We start from the raw sequence: 22,987 nt of genomic DNA, 5'->3' as shown, positions 1-22,987 counted from the left end.
TGAACTATAATGCAATTAGTCACTACGAGGAAAGAATTTGAAATTAATTCTTCCAAATCTTGTTTCACATCATTAAATACAATAGAGAAAACTGTACCAAGCCTCCCTTTACTTCCTTTCTCAATAATTTTGCTCAACACAGTAACGCCAAATACAAGAAAAATGCTAAGTGCACTAATTAGAGCTTGAACATAGGCGATCGAACTTAACGTAATCCACACTAACTCTGGTTATTCTTATTTTCACTGCCAATTGAGAATACACATATAACCACAAACGAATCAAACTCGAAAGAACACACTAAACCAACACTGTCCATTTCGATGTTCTCTTATTTTGACGACAACAAATCCAAGCTCCTCACCGGCTGATCACTAGGACCCAAGTCAGCATGGCCAAGGGTGCTTCTTGCAATCCAAACCGTAGCATGTGCATGAGACACCTACAGGCGCGGAAGCGAAAACGACTTTAAGGCTCAGCGCAAAAGAAATTCTCTTAGATAGATCATACACTAACAACGTTTTTTTTTTTCTTTCTTTCTTGAAACATACAATAAATTTTCGGGATCGTTAGAAGCTCAGTAGTCAAACATATACGGACTGTGTATATTCAGTATTATAGACATTATTCAATCACAACGGGAACTTCGGTACAATCCGTGTGGCTTAAGCAGCTGCTCAGGAACCTTAAGAGTGAAAATGTTTAACTAGTCAGGAAGTAAAATTGGTGGCATAGTTGTCAAGGCAGCGCCAGAGAAATCCGAAGACACTTCTTCGACTCTCGATCCAGTCTAACATTTACTTTCATTAAATTTAATTAAATTTGCTCTTATAAATAATGTAGTTTAAGAAAAAATTCTGTTGCTTCTTTTACTTACCATATGTTATGAATACTTTCGCTTATGTATTATCAGATAGAGAAAAGAAGACCATACCTGAAGATTTTTAGTTGCCGCTCTTTCCTTTAGTTTTCTCTTTCTACCTCTTATTATACTTGTCTGATGAAGCATCATCGAAGTACTTTACAGCACAGTTATTATTATTATTATTATTATTATTATTATTATTATTATTATTATTTTACTAATTTGCCGTAAGAAATTTATTGTTCATACCCGCTTTGCAGTTCTTAGTTTTAACTTTGTGCTTACCAAATGTATACAATTTTATCCTCCTTTTTACTCCTTTCCTATGCTCTGTTTGCGATGATTCTTTTCCTGTTCTGATTTAATTCTTATTCTATTTTTTAACTCAATTTCATTAATTTTGGGTTATATTTATTTTTTTATTTAGAATTAGCATTACGTCTTCTCAGCATTTCATTCTTTACTGCTATTACCACTTTTACTATTAGTTCTTTTTAATATTATTTTTACTATTATTTCATTTTTAACCTTTATTTTTATGCACTCTTTCAACATAGACTTTTGTTTGTACTTTTTACAAGTGTTCATTTTGTGTCTGTGTTTTACGTTTGGTTACCTTTACACAAGTCACTGAGACAATAGAATTCTGTCTTTTTCGTTTCCATATAAATATCCCAAAATTAAATCATACCCTGTCTTATATTAAATATATATAGTCTTCTTAAAGTATGAGACTGCAGCCGAGTCCCTACGATTTCACTTTTGTACCAGCTCTACCATCTACATTTTTTTCAATCTATTGTCGCCTCAGCTTACCGTATTAGTCTCAAAAGTTCATATATCTATTAGTAGTTGTCTTTTCAGTTAAATTCGGTCATTCTTGAGATATTTCTGTATTCCATCATTATCAAAAAATCCGCTCCCATTTCTAAAGGGACCTACTGATAGTTATTAGAATAATGGAAAATATAAACAAAGAGCAACTCACCAAATTAACATGACGTTGGGACACTTTTCCTATCAAAATAGCTCTAATGCGACCTGGAATGAAATCATAGAGACCATGAATGATAGCAACTGTAATATTACACCATTCTATGTGCAGTGCAGTTTCATGGGAGAAGATGGAGACTAAAATAAGTAGCAGAATCACAGATGTTCAATTACAAAGGTAACCAAGAAAGTTCTGTCTCTTTCTGACCCACCACATTCGAACATCGATATGTCACCTAAGATGTACCTGGAAGATCAAAAATAATCCCCATCAACATCGACAAACTTCTGCCAACGTTCTGGAAGGCCATCCATTGCGGTAGAACTTGATGAACCGTGAAGCGAAGAGGGTATCAAGTGCATTTTGAACCTCTACTAGGGATTTGAACTGGCGTCCTCTAAGGTGATTGTCCAAGAAATGGAACAGGCGATAATCGAACAATGAAATGTCCTGGGACTATCGCGGATGCAATATTGTTTTCCTTCTAATTCGAAAATCTGGTCATCCTATCCATGTGGAACTTAGCGTTGTCCTGTAAAAGGAGGACCCCTTTGCGATTCAGAAGTGCTGCTTCCAGAGTTTTGAATTTTTTCTTGAACACGGCTCAATTGCTGACAATACAGAGTTGCATTGGTGCTCTGACCAGCTGGTAGCAGTTCCCGATGCACGATGCCGCGAGCAGTCCACCAAACACACAGAAGGACCTTCTTCTGCCGCAGTGATGGTTTCGGCTGTTTTGGAACCAGTTCATGGGATGCTAACAAATGATGACGGGGCCGCAGACCGTACAGGACCCACTTCTCATCGCATGAGTTTCTTCGTGGCTAAGCGGTTAGCGTACGCGCCTTTGGCATGGGAGACCCGGGTTTGATTCCCGGCGGGAGCTCACGTGGTTCGGATTCCACGTTAGTCAGTAGGTACCGTCTTATATAGCCTCGCTGCTGAAAGAGGCGTTAAACTCAAAATCAACTCAACCCAGTTCTCATCACATATCAAAACCCTGTCCAGAAATGGTTCCTTCCTCAGACGAGACAGCAAAGAAACACAGGTGTCTTCTCGCGTTGCTTTCTGGCCCGGAGTCAAATTATGTGGGATACATCGACTCAACTTGTAGTGCTTCCCAAGTTGATGGAGGTGCTGCCAAATGGTTTCTTCACTCACACTGAATTGTAATCCCAGTACCTCTCTTATCTGGCCACTGTTCGCTTCAATTGCTGCCTGAAGATCTTCATTTTGTACATCTGTTTATCTTCCGGCACGTGGTGCGTCTTCGAGTGTTCCGTTAAAATCCTTCAAGTTGTTTAACCACCGCTGCACTGTCCGCGTAGTAACGATACCCTAACCAAGGCCTGGTATATCTTTCGTCCCGCAGTAGTGGCGTTTACCCCAATTTGAACTCGTACAGTATACACGCCCTTATGACGCTCTGTGGAGATCCCACGTTCATTCTGTCCTTACGCAAGTTCACGGTGTATCTGAACTGCCGCAACCAGGTAGTATGTTGGAGATACCCACACCAACAACTGAGCTTCGTCTTATTTCCATTCTCATTCAACTCACGGTGTGAATCCCAATTGAACACAGAACTCGACAAAATGTGACAGTACTTTCTTGGTTACCTTTATATGTTCAGGTCTGCGAATCGGGCATGCGTAGGTGATCAACTTCATCCAGGTGTTTTTCTAACTACACCGCAACAGCTCCAGCTATCTGAATGGGAGAATTATCATCCTGGGATATGACATCATTTCCCGCTAACAATCTGAATCATAGGATTCACATAGTGCACTAAAATTTAGACATATTCATGAGTACTGATGAACTGGTAAGCATCAACACATATCTCATTGAAAAACAGAATATTACAACTCACAGCATTTACGATTGGGCGCAGACACTGCTGGTCGTACACTTCTTTGAGCGTCCGTCAAACGTAAACACGAACCGTCTTTTAAAATAAGGTGAACGATGATTCATCCGACCATATTACACGCATCGAGTCATCAGGGGCCAATGCTGCATTTTCGCGGCACCATTGATTTAGCGTTAAAACGTTATGGTCCTTTATCAGTGGTTCCACCCATGCAACTGACTCCACATGTTTATGTCATGTAACTCGCGGCGTACTGTGATTGTCGACACAGGCTGGAGGTGCTGCTTGAATTCCTCCTCACTTGCACCACAGTCGCACGACAGTACTGAATGATTATCCACTTTAATGTTCGGAGGGACCTGTCCTTGTACAGGGTGGCTCACGAAATGATCCACCATTTTCTTTTTAAATAAAAACTTTATTCACAATCAGAACAGAAAGAAATGCACGTCATAAGAAAGAGTGTACTGTGGAGAAATGTTCTAATTCAAAACATGTTCAATGTGGCCGCCATTGTTGATCTGAACTACATTTAATCGAACACTGAGGTTATTCACTACTCGACGACACATGTTTTCATCAATTTCACTGCAAGCCTGAACAAGAAGTCATCTGAGCTCTACCAAATTGTTGGGATATTTCGGAAAAATCTTTTCCTTCAAACATCCCCACAGAATGTAATCACATGGGTTAAGATCAGGACTATGAGGTGGCCAAGATTGTCCAGCATGAAACCGGTCTGGAAACCGATCAGAAATAACGCGCATGTGAAAAATTTCGTGTAAGAAATCCAAGACAACATTCGCAGTGTGCGGTTTGGCTCCATCTTGCATGAACCGCTGCGTGTTGATAGGCAAAGCAGTAGCAAGCAACTGCGGGACAAAGTTATTCCGGAGCATAGTCAAGTACCGCTCACTGTTTACTGTTTCTTCGAAGAAGAATGGCCCAATCAGTCCATGTCTGGAAATTGCAACCCACACTGTAATCCTGGGAGCGTGGTGTTGTTTTTCATGAATCAACCGTGGATTTTCATTGGCCTAAAAGCGCACATTTTGTTTGTTGACCACTTCGTCCAAATGGAAATGCGCCTCGTCAGAAAACCAAACGTTGTAAAGGATTCGTTGCTTACCCTCTGCCCATTGCGCGAACACTAATCTCTGCTGCTTGTGATCATTTGTGAGTCGTTGCACAACAGTCATCTTGTATGGATAAAAATGGAGGTCACTCTTCAGAATTCATTGAAACGAACGTCTTGATATGCCAAGTTGCACTGCTGCCTTTCTTGTCGACTTTCCGGGACTCCTCTGCATTGCAACTCTAACAGCTTCAATATTCTGATGCGAACAAACAGGCTTCTGTCGAGGACGCTTCTGCTCCAATATTGTTCCTTCCCTCTGAAAGTTTTCGTACAGTCTGTGGATGGTTTTGTTGGAGGGAGCCCATCGGGTATTAAACCTCTCTCGAAACCGTCTTTGAGCAACAATAACACTTCTTGATTCATGGAAAAAAAAGCACGATTGTTGAGCGCTGCTCGGTGGTCAGTCTGCTTTTGTGAGCCATCTTGAAAACTAGCTCTCTAGCGGCGACAGGGTGAGTTAGATGTCAATTTCTTCTTCAACTGTTTCTCCAAACGGTACTGCTACTGCTGTAAAAGTGTACATTGCGATTTCTTGTTCCTCTGAAACGATAAGAAAAAAAAAAAAAAAAGGTGGATCATTTCGTGCGCCACCCAGTAGATCTTCTTTCGACCACTGTTCCTCTTCGCCGTTGCTTTTTTGCCGTGAATTTAGTGGGCTGTCATAACCTTTAACACTGTCACTCAGGACATACTTAAAACACTTACCAATTTCGTCGTGATCACACCACCTAACACAGCGTCAATAATTTCCCCTCTTTGGAAGTCAGAGAGATAGTAATATTGTAAAGTGGGCTGTCTGCTCAATCCACTGCACACTGCCGTTCTAGTTCTGCATACGTAGTACAGAGTTTGTCCTAACACAGTACCACCAACAATCTGGTGCTGCGCCTGACCGATACCAACCCAGTCATCTGACGTGTTTCCAATTCCAGGTATATTTATTATTTCGATAGCCATCTCTACTTTAAAAGGCCACACCTGAAACTCGTCAGTTACCATTCTTTTATTTTCTCCCTATTTCTTCCATTTCCTGTCTGTCATGTCAACAAAAGCGTTTAGGACAATTTTTGTTACTTTTAAACGACGATAGGAGAGAAGGAAATATCGACATCGTGAAAAAAAAAAAAAAAAAAAAAAAAAAAAAACGAATTCGACAAATCACTTTCTCCTTACGAAGGGGCCACGAAACCTGTAAATCCGTTGAAATCTCGATCTCCGTCTGTTTATCCCGATATAAATGTGTTCATTCGCCTAGAGATCATACCGTTCAACGTATCCGCATCAAGGATTAAACTTAAGATTTTCATAAATTTCCTAGGGACGTCTCCCGATTTTTTTTTTTGTTTCCCCGAAATTAAGGTTAGTTTACTGAAGGGTGGAAATTGAAAATTGCTATTTTCTCGAAAACGACTTTAAAGATTTTGTTTAGATTTCATGCATTAATATACCATTAACAACCTTATACTATGATACAAGTCACTTCTATGGAAAAACTCCAGAAGGGATTGCTTACTCTTAGAGGTCAGTTATTTTAGAACGATTTTCTCAAAAACGACTCAAGAAATTTCGTTCATATTTCATAAATAAATATTTCGTTTGTTGCATAATTCATGTATTCTAAAAATAGCCATAAGTGGTAGTATATTCTTGGGGATGGCTTTATTGGGAGCCATTTTCTCGAAAGAGAGACAAGCGATTTTTTTCATATTTCATGAATAAATATTTCATTACAACCTGACAATATGGTATAAATCATTTATTGTGAAAAACACAAAAGAAGTAATTTAGTTTTAGGTTCTCAAAAACGACAAGATTTAGTTCGCTTTTGGGGATGAGTTTTCTTCGGTGGAAGCTTCTTGGGAAACACCTATAATTTTGTTAGTATTTCATTAATAAATATTTGAGTATTGCAGCATAATTATTAATAAATATTTCCAATAATAATATTTCATTATTGGAGCATAACGTGATTTCGTTTAAGAAATTGGAGAGAGAATATTTAGTGCGATGGTTCTCACCTTTTATTTTTTATTTGTTTGCTGATACAGTTTTAATTAGATTTTCATATGTAATTTCTTATGTATTGTTGGAACAGAGGACTGCTGAAACGGGCATGATGACCAGAATCACCCACCACTAAATAAGATATACAGCAAACACCTTGTTTACATTCTTCTTCAGATAGCAGAGTGAGGGGGGGGGGGGGGAGAAAGAAAGACAGAGGAAGGAAAGTTAAACAGCAGAAAAGTAGCTGTAAAGTGTTCAATTGAATACCATATTGGAATATAGTCATATATAATAATATATGATAAAGTATTTAGCGTAAGAACCCGTAGCATACCTTCTATAGTGTCTGCGATAATACTTTTTTCTATTTTCTGGTAATTATATTTCGTATGTACTCCAGGCTACAAGCAATATACTAGTTATATATCACCTTATGTGGCTGAAACAACATCATAAGGATTTTCTGTTGTAATGAAAGTCTATTTCGTTACATGTGCCTTTCGAATTCCATAAAGAAAATGCTTTCGAGCAATAGTGTAGGAGAATTTTAACTTTTATTTATTTATTTGTCATTCAGGAAACGCAAATTGCAGGGTTAATGAGTGTAAGATAATAATTTGAAATCTAGCAGCTTCAACATCACGAATTGAATAATAAATTTAATTTACTAATTTGACGATAGATAGTTAAGCATGCAATAATAAACGCACAAAACAATTATCTGAAAATGAAATGAAATATTTAAGTCTTACGTCCCACGTTTATGCCAGCTAGGCTAAAGGAGACAATGATAATGAGAAATGAATGAAATGGTGGAATGAAAAAAGTGAGAGGAAACGGGAGAACCCCGAAAAAACCCATGCACTTGGTGTTTGTCCACCACAAAGTTCACTTGGCACGAGGCGGGATCGAACCAATGACCCCATGCACCAAACGTGAACGCTCTACCACTGAACCACCGCGCAAAACAATTAGAAACAACTGGTAGAACGTAGCTAAGACTGGATGAAAACATGTTTTGCATCAAAGACAACATCAATCCTATTTTGAATTCGAGAGGTCGCGGAGGGAAGCAACATCAATTTCCAGTTTTTCGTCCAAAAGTAGATCCCGACGTTTCTTGGTCTATGTACACGTGTATAAATTCTACGTCTGCTTTTCTCATTATTTCAATGATTTTTCAGATTTCGAATAGGATTTGAATCTAGAAATGTTACTAGTGAGCCAAGTTGGGATAATGTTATAATGTACCCCTCCCCCTTCATTCAAGCGCCTTTACCATGCACCTTTAACTTTGTGCACATAAAAACATCTTATTTGAAGACAGTAGTAACAATGTCATGAGAGTGCTTGAAAAGCAAACCAAAGAACAATACTTCATCACTCACTATGGGAAAGGTATACATATTAATTAATTCATTCATTCATTTATTTCGTCTTTTTAGTCATACATTTTGCACGATTACGTGCCTATGAATAAGACTCGTCAAAGGTACAAATATATAAAATACGTAGTAATGACAAATACATACCTATTGAATTAAACTACTATGCTACATCTACGATATAAAAGCAGTACAAAACAATATATATTTCCAAAACTATCAATATACAATTGAATTAAACTACTATGCTACATCTACGATATAAAAGCAGTACAAAACAATATATATTTCCAAAACTATCAATAGACAAATTCACTTACATATCTAAAAATTCATTTACAGAATAAAAGCAGTGCTGTAACAGATATGTTTTCATTAAACTCTTGAACTCTCCTTTTTCTTCTGTCCTTCGAATATACTGAGGAAGTTTATTGTACAATATGGTACCCATAAACATTGGATTCCTTTCATATAACTTAGTGCAGTGCTGTTTGATTGGAATTTAATCCTTACATGTGTTGATGGTGTGTTAAATAAGTCAATGATGTTTTTGACAAAGAGTAGCAGTAGAAATATGTAAAGAGAGGGTAAAGGTAAAATTTTAAATTCCTTAAATATTGGCCTACACGTGTCGTTTATTTTGGCCCCTGCTATAGTTCTTAAAAGCCTTTTTTGAATTACAAAAAACATATTACTTTTTCGAGAATTTCCCCAGAAGATTATGCCATATGTAAGTAAAGACTGAAAGAGCCCGAAATATAAGTTACGAATCGTGTCTAGTTGTAAACATGTTTGATTGATTTTAATGCATAGAGCATATTATTGAGTTTTTGGGCCAGTGAAAATATGAGTTTCCCAGGAGAGATTGTGATTTAGCCAGAGTCCCAAAAATTTGATGAGTACATGATTTTATGAGTATGAGTATGAGTACATGATTTTATGATTATTTAGCATTATATCAATTTCTACGCACTGCTTATTTTGAATGTGATGGAAATTTAGAGCTGTACATTTGTCTGTGTTTAATTTTAGTTTGTTTTGGGCAAACCAGTTTTCTAAACTACGAGTTGTCTCGTCAATTTTATCGCAGACAATATCATAACGTTTGTACCTGTTATTGTTAGGCTTGTGTCATCTGCGTACATAGTTGTATTTGCTAATGATACATCATGTGGCAAATCAATTACGTATAACAAAAATAATATGGGTCCTAGTATCGAACCCTGAGGGACACCGGTAGAGATGCTTCTAAATTGAGATTTATAAGTTGCTGATTCAGCTGTGTCTGACGAAAAGATATTTCAACAGCTTGGGTGCGATTTTGTAAATAAGATTTAACCCATGAGTTAACGACTCTTCTTAGGCCGGAACTGTTAAGTTTATGGATAAGAATGTTATGAGGGACAGAATCAAAAGCTTTGTATAAATTTAGAAACAATCCCACGCATTTTTTGCATTTGTCCAGGGCATCCGTGACCTCACCCAACATAATTATAGATAGCAATTTCAGTTGATTTGCATTTTGGAAACCCGAACTGTAAAGGTGAAATTATATTATGCTTGGATAGGAATGGTATAATTTGGTTGAGAAAGGCTTTCTCTATAATTTTTGAAAAAGAAGACAACAAGGAAATTGGTCTGTAATTTTCGATTTTTGTATTGTCCCCCTTCTTAAATAGCGGTTTAACTTTGGCATATTTTAATTTCTCAGAAAAGATACCTGTCTGAAAGGACATATTGATGAGGTAGGACAATGGTTTCGAGATGGGAATGCTGCATTTTTTGATGATGGCAAATGGTATTTCATCCAGACCAGAAGACCATTTTGACTTCAATGACATTATTATATTATGTACCTCTCTTGCTGAGGTGGGGCGTAAAAATATGGTACCGATAGTTGTGTTTATCTTGCAAATGTTTGGGTGCAATTTATCATTAGGAACGTGCTGGTTATGTAAACCTGTGTAATAATTATTGAAGGCGTTTACAATATGGTCTGGGTATGTAACTTTGCTCCCATTAACATCCAATTCAGTAATTTCATTTTTCGTTTTGATGCTATGTTTTAACTCTATGTTTACTTCCTTCCACATAGCTGCCTGTTTGTTTTCACAATTGTCTATATAATTTGAGTAATGTGATTTCTTGGCAAATTTAAGCAACTTTTTATAAACGGTTTTGTAGCGTAGATAATATTCCTGCATTTCTGGAGATAAATTCCCATTTTTATACGCCATATTTAGAGACCTTAGTGTTTTGCTTGATGTTTTAATACCGGTGGTTACCCATGTTTTTTATTACATGTAGATGTAGGAACATTTTTTGGACCGCTTCGTTGAAATAATTTACAAAGATATTGTGAAAGCGATCCCATGCTTGATTCATGTTATTAGTCGTATATACCTGCTCCCGTTTCGTTGAATAAACGACAATTTAGATGTTGTATGCTCGAGTCATTAAAGTTTCTTTTCGTTAATAATCTATTACCGCGTTTATGTAAAGTACTGTTAGTAATCTCGTTACCTTTTAGCATTACTATAAAAATCTGCGCCTCATGGTCTGAGAACCCACAGTTTAGTACATGATCATTACAGGCAAGACGATCGGTATTGTGTAAAATTTGATCTATTACACTGTTTTTGTTTCTAGAGAACCTGGTTGGCACTCTGACTGCTGCAGTCAAATTATATGCTTGCAACAGAATCTCAAGCCGGCCATTTATGTTGGGTTCTAAAAAGTCAATATTATTGTCACCTACTATGACAACTTGCTTACCCGTTTTAATATAAGATTCAAAGGTAATTTCTAATTTTTCCAAGAAAATATTAATGTCGCCGTTGGGGGTTCTATACACACACAAAATAATTAGCTTCATATACGGTATTTCTACTACACATGATTCAAAATCCTTTTTTATATTTAGATAATTAAATTTAGTTACGACCTTATTTTCTAAACCTGTTTTGACATAAATACAAAACCCCCTCTATTCTTAACAGATCTACTGTAACTAGCGATTAGATTAAAACCGGGAAGGGTAGTTACACTCAGATCATCTGAATTCAACCAGTGCTCAGTTAAACATATTAAATTTACATTTTTCTTAATGTCACGTATTAACACTTCCAACATATTTCTTTTATCAATCGTAAACCCTTGCACATGCTGATGGTATATTACTAACTCACCCGGCTTTTCATTCACCATAAAAAATGTCTTTAAAAGTATTTGGTTTTTTACACCTTGCCGATTTGCTAGTTTGTAAAATCGATTAATTTCCACTTGAACATTTTTTAATTCCATTCTCAACTTTTGACGCTTGTTGATTTTCCACAGCACTCGCGATCTTATCTGACACAATGACACCTTTGGGAGATATTTCACTATTGTCACTTGTTATTTCATCCTCGTTTTCTTTGTGAACTGTCTTTTTAGCCGGTTGCTCACTATGGTCACTTCGACGTAGTTTCGGTTATCTTTGTTACTAACCACTTGCATAGTGTTGTTGTTCCGAGGAGTCAATTCCTTTACTTGATCCACTTCAGAGGAATTTACACGAAACGGTAATGTTATAGGAGCCTTCATGGGCTCTTGATTAACATTCTTAAGCATACTAATTAACATGTTAAGAGCGAGAGACCTATTTTATACAAATAATCGTAATACTAATATTCACCAAAGTCCACCAGCTTCAATAATCCTCTAAGCATTTCGTGTGAAATATTGAATTGTATCTGTTGCTCTATTTCTTACAGTATTAACAGAAAGTATATACAAAATAATTAATTACTGATTTCCATCCTCCAGGCTCGGCAAGCCCATTCCGAAAATATCCATATATAATTAAGGCGCTTTGTAACACTCTGTTAATAGGATCTGTCACAGATTATTCAACTTCTTATGATCGTATGCAGTTTTCTCGTTAACGTTCTTTCAAAACTGACCTTCGTTGACAGCCTGGAAAAAAATTTTGTCTGCTTTGAAGAGGCATGAAACACCAGGGTGCTATCTGTTAGAAAACATTAATTTCCTCCACAGTCACGTTACCAGTTCGAAGTTGATGATACGCTTTGTATATCTATAAAATAAACGTTTGCAATCACTTGTGTACTTGACATCCAATCATATATTTTTTTTCGTTCATTTATGTCTATACTCATCTTGAAAAGCAAACGCAATACACACAATACATAACACTACTATACGTGCTACCACTCGACTTCGTAGGAGAGATTGCTGTTAGTCATTACGTAACTTACTGTCATGATATCTTTACGCTAAAAAAGTTTGCATCACAGTCTATATCCTAGAGTAATATTCTTATGAAATTTTAACTGAACTTTTACTTTCTAAATATTTACTGAGCGAACGTAGGTGAGCAATTAACGTTTGCTTTTGCTATCAGCGGTACCGGATTCGTATCCTGAGGCCGATAACGATTGCATTAGTTTTATGAAAGAATGGAAATGAAAAATCAATAAGGAGACTTAGTGACGTGTCTTACATTGATTTTGTAGAAAACATTCATTGAGTGGCTGTCAACAGCTTCACAATGGTTCATTTAGCTTTGAGATTTGATTTCGTTTTTGCTACTTAAAGGATGTATAATTTTATATTACAAGCTCCGTCGTAACTAAATGATTAGAATTCTAGCCTTCGATGTGGACACAAAAATTGAATCTCTAATGGGAACTCATGGGATTTGAATCCCAGTTATACTATAAATGCACGTTTTACATAGGATCGATGATGAAACGAGACACTAAACTCGAAACAAAACAAACCAAAATTTACATTATGGATTATTAAATACCTCAAATTGTTCTGTCAATTTTCGACCCTACAAGAGATTGCCGATTACACGAAGATATACCTGGTTGATCAGAGACAGTGCCCATGAACAGAAATATGTTTTTTTCAATACTCGGGAAGATTACGGATCCCAGGATAGTAGAACACAGCGGAACGTGAACCAAAGAAATCGTCAGATGTGTTGTGCAACTTGTTAAGGGATCGTAACCGTCGTCTCCGTAGATGGTCGACTGATGAATAGAACAAATATAATTATCATTGTACATCGCCCAGGAAATATACAGGATATTTTAATGTTTCCCAACCATGTTGGTTAGTGGTGTTACGACTAACCTTAGCAATATTATATTCCCGGTATTCTGAATAATAGCTCTGAAGTTTACAAGCTGGCTGCACTGTTTTCAATTCTCAAACAAACTTTTCAGTGGCTGCAAGAATGCAGTGGCGTTGATCATCTATCAGATAGCGGCAGTTAGAAATACACGGTGCCTCTAGGAGTCCACCAAGCACATGGCATGACTATCTGTTCATGCAGTTGTAGGTTTTGGTGTTTGTGAGTAGTAGTGATTTTTGGTACATAATTGGTACATTCATTATGATGATTGGTACATAAAAAAAAGCCATTTCTCATTACACGTAAGTGCCTGTCTCAAAGCCCTTGACAAGACAACAAACACAGATATTTCTTCGAATCTTTTCTGAACTGTAGTGAGCTTATGTGGGATTCATCGTCCCACTTCATATTACTTTCCAAGCTGTAGTAGGTGTTGTGTTGACTAATGGTTTGTACACTGCATTGAATGCTTCCCCCAATACGTCACATGTTTCACAATTATCAGCCTCAATATCCTCATTAAGTGCTCGTTGTCTATGGATTGTGGACACTCAGCAGCTGGTGCTACTTGGAGGAATTTATTGCCGTTCTTAAATTTGCTATACCATCACTGTACTGTCCACTTATTTAATATCCGTGCATCTAAAGCGTTGCGATTTTTCCTGTTTTAGTAGCGTTTGTTTCAAGTTTAAAATCGTGAACCGTTATGCTGTTTAGGAATCTTATATTTGACCTGGGGCCTATTTCACCATTGAACTTTGCAACTTTTCACTTTGCGCTTTGCAATTTGCAGCAAGGTTGATGTTCCACGAAAAAATATTTCTGCAAAGTGAAAAGTGCAAGGTGCAGAGCAAAAACTTGCAAAGACTTTGCAGAAATATCTGACTTTTGTTCCAACATCATCTTAAAACTGAAAAGTGCAAAGCTAGAGTTTGGAAAGTTGTGTCGTATTTTGCAAAGAAAAATTTTGCTTTGCCTGAATGATTGACTAAGAGCCATTGCCATTTGAAAATGTTTCGAAGGTTATTATATTCATCAAGTGAGAATGCAATTCCTAAGAAAGTGTATAAAAACAGAATCAACTTCCACCACATGATTTTTTTTTAAGTTTAAAGAATTCTTTCGTTTGTCAAGTTAGCAAGTAAAATTCGTATTAGAGCAAATTGGACCGGCTTTGGAAAGAACAACAAAATGTAGTAAAACCCTTACAGCAAGATAACAGGCACTCCTTTGCCTTAATTGGGCTTCATAAATGGTACTCAAATGAATGGATTAGGACAAATGTACCGTGAGGCAAAAGCATCTTTCTTTTTACACTGTGTGTCAAAAGCATTTTTTTTTTTTTTTTTTTTAGAACAGTGCATGGTGTTGCTAACTCTATTATAAATATTATGGGCCTGCAGAGTCGTTTTGACACGTGATTAGTGCCATACTAAAGAGTTCGACTAACATATGTTTCCTGCAGTATTCAGGGCTTTAGTATGACGCGAATCATACGTTAAAACGACTCAGCATAAGGCGGTAGTTTCCAGATATAGAATAGTTTTGGTCAACTTGTCTTTAAGTGAACCAAACAATATATTACGTTTTTCTTTCACCACTTGAATAACTGCTATTTTTTTCTCATCTACTTATTTTTTCTCCATTTCTGAAATAATTCACTAAAATTCCTATTACGAATCCTTGCAAATTACTAACTAGAATATACCACCTAAAGTCGCACATCAACGTTCAACTGTCATTTTGCAAAGACTTTGAAACTTTACAGTTGCAGAACATAAAATTGCAAAGTTCTTCGAAAGTAATGGTGGAACTCAAAAAAATTTTCACTTAGCAAATTTTGCAAAGTGAGAAGCGAAAAGTGAAAAGTTACGAAGTTGAATGGTGGAATAGGCCTCTGTTCTTACTGATCTTCTTACACAGCTATGATAGCTAAAACCAACAAGTCTCAAGAGCAAACACACACTAACTCGTTACACTACTTTTTCATCTCGATACGAAATGTGTAGGGAGCGTGTGCAGTGCCACAATGTGGAAATCTGACAGAAAATTGTAGGTACATAATAGAAGTAAAGCAAAGGACATAAAAATTTCAATTATTTTATTTAGCTTTCTTTTAGTAAAATTTATTTTGTATTTAACATTCTTACGATTCATCTTTAACAATAATAAAATAATGTATGTATGTACCTGTCATCAAAGTTTTGGATAGAAAGGAATTGGCTAGACACCAGTTTTTGTTCACAGATAGATCATCAGCAGATCTAATCAATACGAAACCCTTTTCTCGATTTTCGGCTTGGACTGGGGTTGGATTTGAAGGGATGAAAATTTATGCATTTTCTCGTGGTTTTAAAGATCACCTTGCATGTATGCAACCAATATTACGTTGCGGGCTTACATAACAGCAGGGGATAATATACCTGAGCAATAAAATGATTTTCTCTTTCAATCTAGATTCTGAATTAAGACCAGAGACGACGGGTGGCTTTTTAATCCAGGTTCTGAACATACGGGTCGTGCACAACTTGTGATCAAAACTGGATCAAGCACGAAAAGACGGTCACAAAAACCAAGAATACCTCGGTTACACATAGACCATCCATAATAGGCTAAAACAGATATAACAAATTAATTATAAAACATCATTTGAAGCTTATGCAATTTTTTTAATGATAAGTTTATACAACATATTTCTTAATACATATATTAAAAATCAAAATTATTAATGAAGCGAATATGGAAAACTGAAAGTGCTCTCGGAGAGTAAATTACTCCAAGTCTTAAACAAAATAATGCAATCAAAACATAAATATTTAATGTAGAAGAAAATTAATTCTCCTTATTAGTTAACAAATGACTATAATAACCTTTCATATTTCATTTCAGACTTTTTATATCATGGACCTGAGTCCAGTACGTCTACCGAGCCATCCCCTATAGCAGAAAGACGATCCTTCCCTCGACATGGTAAAGCCAGGTATGATATTACTTTTACGATTAGTTTTTCTATCTCACCGATTAAAGGAAAGACATTACAACTCTCTCTCTCTCTCTCTCTCTCTCTCTCTCTATATATATATATATATATATATATATATATATATGTGTGTGTGTGTGTGTATGTATGTTAGTAAGTCTCCGCACACAGATCGTTGTGACTGTGAAGGTTATATATCTGTGTGTTGAATTCATTGTATGTGGTTTGCAGTCTTCGGCTGGTATGCCAGGACGTTGCCAGCAAACTCGTATTCTACAAATAAATGATCTCGAGCGTAACCATACAGTGAAGCTGCTAGAAATTATGTTGTAGTTAAGGTGGAAACTCATTGGAACTGGCTCAAAATTGATACACAACAAGAAGGCGATGCTAGGTAGTAATGATTCTATCCTTCCATGTCTGCATAAAATTCTACATTAAGAAAACCTCACCAACCAGAAGAATCCTATGTACAGTAAGCGTAGGATATATCTATATCTATCTATCTATCTATCTATCTATCTATCTATCTATCTATCTATATTGCAAGGTTCCCCATACGCTCCCAACATCACGTGCTGGCTGTAAACCAGACGACAGCCTCGAAGTAGACGTTGTTGACCATTGTCAACAATCACCAAATAACGAAGATCAACGAAGTCAACCGACATTTTAGTATAAGAGGAGCCGGAACACCGCAGAAGGCACCAATCTCCACCGATTGATCATTCACCACTCTCTAGGACGTCTGGTCTCAGAGGTCCTTATTCTTTTTTCGTTCCCCCTCCCTAGCAGCACTTGGATTCTACTTGTCTTCTGTTCATTTTGTAGTTATACTAACTCCACTTGTCTACATAATCGACTTCACTAATTTTCATTTTGAAATTGATAATTGTGTTACTCATATTGCTATCTTTATCAAATATTTATAGAAATTCCTTTGATTTGTGGGCTCAGAGTCCCATTCCAATTGCCAGTAATTTTACCCCCTTTTTTTTAAAGCCTTCTATATTTTCAAAGAGCTTTAATTATTTCTAAGTCTTATAAAAAAAGTCATTTTTGATCTTTTATGTGTAATTACATTTCCATAGTAATTGGCTAAGTAATTTACTTCAAGTTGCTTTGGGCCTCTTCCATTAAATGCATTTTTAAAAATATTTTCTAATTTAAAATTATTATCAGTATTTTTCAGATAGGAAATTTTATTGCAAATTGAATCGGTCATTGTTAATATGGGATATGTAACAGTATCATTTAAATAGTTTTTCTGTGTAAAATATTAGTTCTATTTTTTTCTCAGTATGTGTGTGTTGATGTTTTTATTTGGATGTCTAGAGCGACATTTTTACAACTAGAGCCTGTCTAATCCACCTGTGCCCTCGGAAACTATGCGAACTATACTTCGGCCCCACCCCCGCGACTCGATGACGGAGGAAACCCTCCCTTTGCTTACGGAAAGTAAATGAATGATCTCCGCTGTGTTGCCAATTTGTCATTCAGTCGTTTGGTCTTGACAAGTGAAGATCGTAGGCTACTTTTAGAATGGCTAACAGGACAGAAGACAGTGAAGTCCGTGAAATAATTCATTCTAGCAATGCTTCCGCAACAACTTGTCCCTCCACTTTCTAGGGAGGACGGGAAATCACATATCGACAGCAGCGCCAGAAGGGGTATAGTTGAGATAGAAAGCTCTATTTACCTCTTGATCAAAAATGTTTAAATACTTATAGGATTATATGAAGTGTCGAAATTTTGGCACATATCCTCTTTTAACAATGACTTCAAATTAAGTACGTGTTTTGTTCTGGTCTGCTTTGCGTCATGTGATTTATTTTTAGATCTGACTAAGTGTTGACACATCTGAGATTGTTTGTAACACAAAATGTACTTAGCTATATAAGAAATTAAAACAGATCAGAACAAAACATCACCAAGAAGTTGGATTCTTTATTTTCTAATTCTACAATTTATTCTCACATGGAGAAAAGTACTTTTGTGAAAAGAAACTCATACATTTAAAAAGTCTTCAGAAGATAAATAATACCAACATATTAGAGTATACAAATACACTAGACTCTCGCTAATCCGGCCTTCAAAATTACAACCCCTCAGTAGTCCGTCTCACATCCGGCCTCTAGTCACTCAAGTAGAAATGTTGCGCATAACATTGAACTACAATGGTGCAACAATGGTGCATTGATGTGCAACAATGTTGTTAGCTAAAATGTTAAACAATGCTATAAGTATTTGAAATTGTGACTTTCTTACAAAAAAGTTCAGTACATACTTTGGCTTCTAAAGGGAAACACGTTACGCTTGATCGCAAGCAGAAATTCGAAATTTTAGATAAGCTGGATCATGACTCTTCACAGAAAGCTATTGCTGTTGAGTCGAGTGTCGAACGTACAGCCTGTATAGTTCCTAAGTGTTTAAACTAGTAATAATTTCCGACCCTCTCAGTAATTCGGCACTTCCGCGAATCCGGCACCCATATGTACAAATAATGGCCGAATTAGCGTGAGCCTAGTGTAATGATATTTCAGAAATAAAAAAAAAAAGTCACTGAAAAGTTTACCCTCTAATTTTATATGCTTTGTGTCTGTTCTTGAGAAGTGAGACACTGTTAATGAAACAAGTAGAAAAGTTCTGATAGACATCTGACAATAAAGTTGCTTTCATTAATACTTTCATATGTCTTTATTTTGGGCTTTAATTTATTTCCCATCTGATTTTGTTAATCATAAATTTGAGTAAAATTCGTAACCAACAACATAAAAGAAAATGCTTCTTTAATCATCTAACATCTTTCTGTTGATTAGAACTCGCTCTGATGTTATAACTTCATGGCCGGCAACATTGGGACTGCAGTGTCCTAAGTTGTTAGTGTACTGAGTTGTTTGTACTGTTCCACTGTGTATATTGTTTCAGTTTTCCTAATGAGTCTTTTGAAGGAAACAAAGTCATTGTCATACATAGGAAAATAGTACTTAATATTCTTAAGTCTACTACTATCTGTGATTCTCAACAAACATCTAATTACTGTATGATTCTTACTCTGACCGATTTCACCAGGAAAGAAAGAAAGAAAGAAAGAAAAATCAATTAAGATGGTATTTCTGTTTTGAAATAATCTAATAAAAAGAAGCATACCTACTTACATACATCACATTAGTCTTACAACGTGATATATATATATATATATATATATATATATATATATATATATATATATACACCTTATCTATTCATTTACCTGGTTTTATTCATAGTGCGAGAATCTGTAGTTTTTTTTCTTTACATTATGCTATCTTCACTTAGTATTTAGGAAACACGTATTGAAGATATTTGATTATAATAATATATAAATAAGTGTGACTACTCATGTAATAATAAAATAAGTACCTTCCTATTGTACCTAATAAATTAAAATAAATACCTAATAAATTGTTCCCTTGACTTTCGTGTTTTGTATACAAGTTTACATAAATTAAACATAACTTTCTTACAAGGCTGTCTATATTCTTTATTATAAATTAACGAGAAATGTTACAGTTTCGGAAGTATATCACTTCCTTCTTCAGACTACTATTCCAACTGAAATCATAGATAACGTAACTTAATTTGTTATCTCTACCAATCGAGAATCATTTTTTCCATTTTTCATTAAAATTCAAAATATGTACCCATTGTTGTGACAATTTTAAACTCTTAACAGAAATAATACATTGTTAATTAATCTTTATATTTCTTTTAACATATATTAACTAAATTAAATACTAATTAACTATCTAAATATTGAAATTTTCTATCTAATATTGAATACTAATTTTTCTACCTGGATATTGATTACTAATTAAATACGTGAATATTGAAAAACATAAATAAAATTTAACCCTATATTGTCCTTATATTCTACTTTTCTTCTTTCTTCCCTTTTCAAAATGTCCTCCCATTCTTCATTAATACTCAAACCACTATTCAAGTTCATAATTTTAACGTACACTTCTTTTATCCTCTTCGCTTCTTTCCACTTCCTAACCAGTTGTAAGAAAGTTATCTTTAATTTATGTTTAAGATGGACACAAGGCCTTTTTATAAAAATATATATACAAGTTTACCTTATAGGATTTAGATCGTATACAGGGAATACAAAATACTTCAGTTGTGGTAGACAGAATATTTCCTCTACAAGTGTAAAGGGTTATGCATATAGTTAAAATTTATTACTGTTGTGTTTTGATCCATATTGCTCTGTGCTTACTTCATTGAGGGATAAAGCATTTGGGCTCTTTGTGTATGATCATTTCAATGAAGATTGTCTTTTTGTCATTATTGTTTAAACATGGATGTTTGAATTTCGCAGACCCATGTTAAACATACTTGCGGTCGCCCCCCCTCCCCCCAACAAAAAAGTCTGAAGTTTTCATTAAATGTCTGCAATACTGTTTGTAACGAAAGTATACTTTGAAATATGTGTTCCCCTTCTTAAATGAGTCTTGCATAATTTTAATATTTGAATTTGAATAAAGATATAGTTTTTCTTTCCCGCCACAGCGCATCCCTTTCACACGGAACTTATTGGTATGATCATAGATTGCTTTCCGTATGTCTGGTTTCCCATTAGTCGACTTTTTCCTCTTATATTGTATGGAAATTTGTTGTGGGTAAGCGGTTCAACCCCTTTCATATGTTCTCTGTTTTATACATGAAGAGCTGAGAAAGCTTTCTTACAGACTGGAAAAGTTGTACTTTCACATTTAGTGAAAAAAAAAAAAAAAAAAAAAACTATGGTAGGCTTTCTGGGTTGTTTTGCTGATCTTTGCGTAATAAGAGTTTGCAAATATACGTACGTGTCTGCACTTACAGTTTGTACCTGTTTTAATACCACCCATTATTTTTTCCTCAATACGCAACACGTTTCACCTTTTCATCACGAACAGCTCAAGGGCTGAGCCATCAACTTAAACCTCAGTAGCTTAGCTCTTAGTTAACCTAGAAATATGACTTAGGCGTCAATCTCCTCAGGAGGAATGAAGCTTTCCAACAATAAGCACTTCATCCATATCGAGGATCATGTGACGGAGAGTAGGAAGGCAAATTTCGATGTTTTAGTTTCCTCCCCCCTCCTTAGCATTTCCGTGGCAACTTCATCCAAAGGAGCTACAAGCATACAAATTTGTATCAATACAGATAAATCAATATACTAACTAGTGATATCCTGTATATGGCCATTGGGTTTGTGAGGGATGAATGGAGGGGTATTAAATATGCCATTTTTTCAGAGTGTATTTTCTTATAAAAGAAAATCATATATTTGAATTTGTTGGACACTGGCAGCACTGTTATTTACCGTATGCAGAAAATAAATAATCTCTAATGTACGCCAAGTATTGGGAACAATCTCATAAAAGATGAAGGGTGTAGGTGCAATACTATCACTCTATAGTCGTTCATGCTAATTCCGTTAACAGTGAAGGAGGCAGAGTGCAACGTCGCAGCCTGTACAAACTATCGATATCTGTTTCCACATTCCGCGTGACGAACACTCCATACACACCCTCCTACTCGTAATCGTTTTCAGAATATGTTTGTAAGATATCTCTCGATGGTTGTAAGTGGCTACTCTGCTACTTCTGGGTACGAGAGTGCGGGTAGGTATGGCGTCCCTTCCCAAGCCTATCAAACCGTTCACAACCTGCTACCGAAACTGCAAACTTGAAGATGGTGCGTTCGAATATACCGAGAAAACGTTGATGATTGTCACATTGCGAATGTCGAAAAACAGCCTCGTCGTCCATTTCCTTGTTTTTACTGCTGTTGAATACAAGCTGGCCACCCTATCTGTCAGATCGACATATCCCATACGATTGTTATAGTCCTGTATTATATCAGGATTATCAGCATCTTCATCTGGGGGTTGTAAAATTGCCAACTGGTGGTGGAGAATGCATATTCGAAAGCACGTAAACATCCCGTTTGTTTTTCCAGCGGGTTGCGGTCAGGTCGTCTCTGACAATATATCCAATCATCTTTCTTCAGCTTTTTAGATGGAAGGTCATGTGGCATGTCTTTACGTTTAAGTCTAACCGTACCGCAGCATCGTATATCCTTGGAAGCCTTGAATCCATCAAACAGTCTGGGAGAAAAGAATAAACTGTCCATGTAGAGCTTATGACCCAATCCTTTCAATTTCCCCACTAGTTTGTGTACTGTGGCTTCAGTCAGTGTTCTCTCTGAACTATCTCGGTCATGCATCCTACCTAAATAGACAAGCATATTGCAAGTATATACGTTGTCATAACAGATTTCGAATAATTTTATTCCAAATCTTTTGTGCGTTTTCGGAATATACTGTTTGAAGCCGACACGACCCTTGAATGGTGCAGTAACTTCATCAAGTAAAAGGTATTCAGATGGGTTGAACACCCTTTTGAAAAAAGTATTGAACAATTCAAAAATTCTCCGGAACTTCCACTGCTTCTCTGTGTTTGGGCTGTTGCGATCTGGAGCCTTCTGATTGCCCTCGAAATGAAGGACACGAAGGATGTTGAAAAATGTTTAATCGTTTACCTGCGTACGACAAATAACAGTGTTGCCAT

The 22,987-nt window shown here is 36.1% G+C and overlaps 1 protein-coding gene across 1 annotated transcript in view; it reads left to right on the top strand.

Annotated features, from left to right (window-relative positions):
* The window catches only part of LOC145687543 (cell adhesion molecule Dscam2-like), a 1,184,503-nt gene that overhangs the window by 1,150,196 nt on the left and 11,320 nt on the right, over positions 1-22,987 (top strand). The window contains exon 29 of the mRNA XM_081761007.1: positions 16,298-16,388. Within this exon, the coding sequence (XP_081617133.1) occupies positions 16,298-16,388 (91 nt within the window). The remainder of the gene's footprint in view (positions 1-16,297; positions 16,389-22,987) is intronic.

This window comes from Thermobia domestica, chromosome 6 (assembly GCF_964235325.1).
Source record: "Thermobia domestica chromosome 6, izTheDome1.hap1.1, whole genome shotgun sequence".
Lineage (NCBI taxonomy): Eukaryota > Metazoa > Arthropoda > Insecta > Zygentoma > Lepismatidae > Thermobia > Thermobia domestica.
Note: the sequence above shows the minus strand (reverse complement) of the source record. Positions and strands in the feature narration are given on the sequence as shown.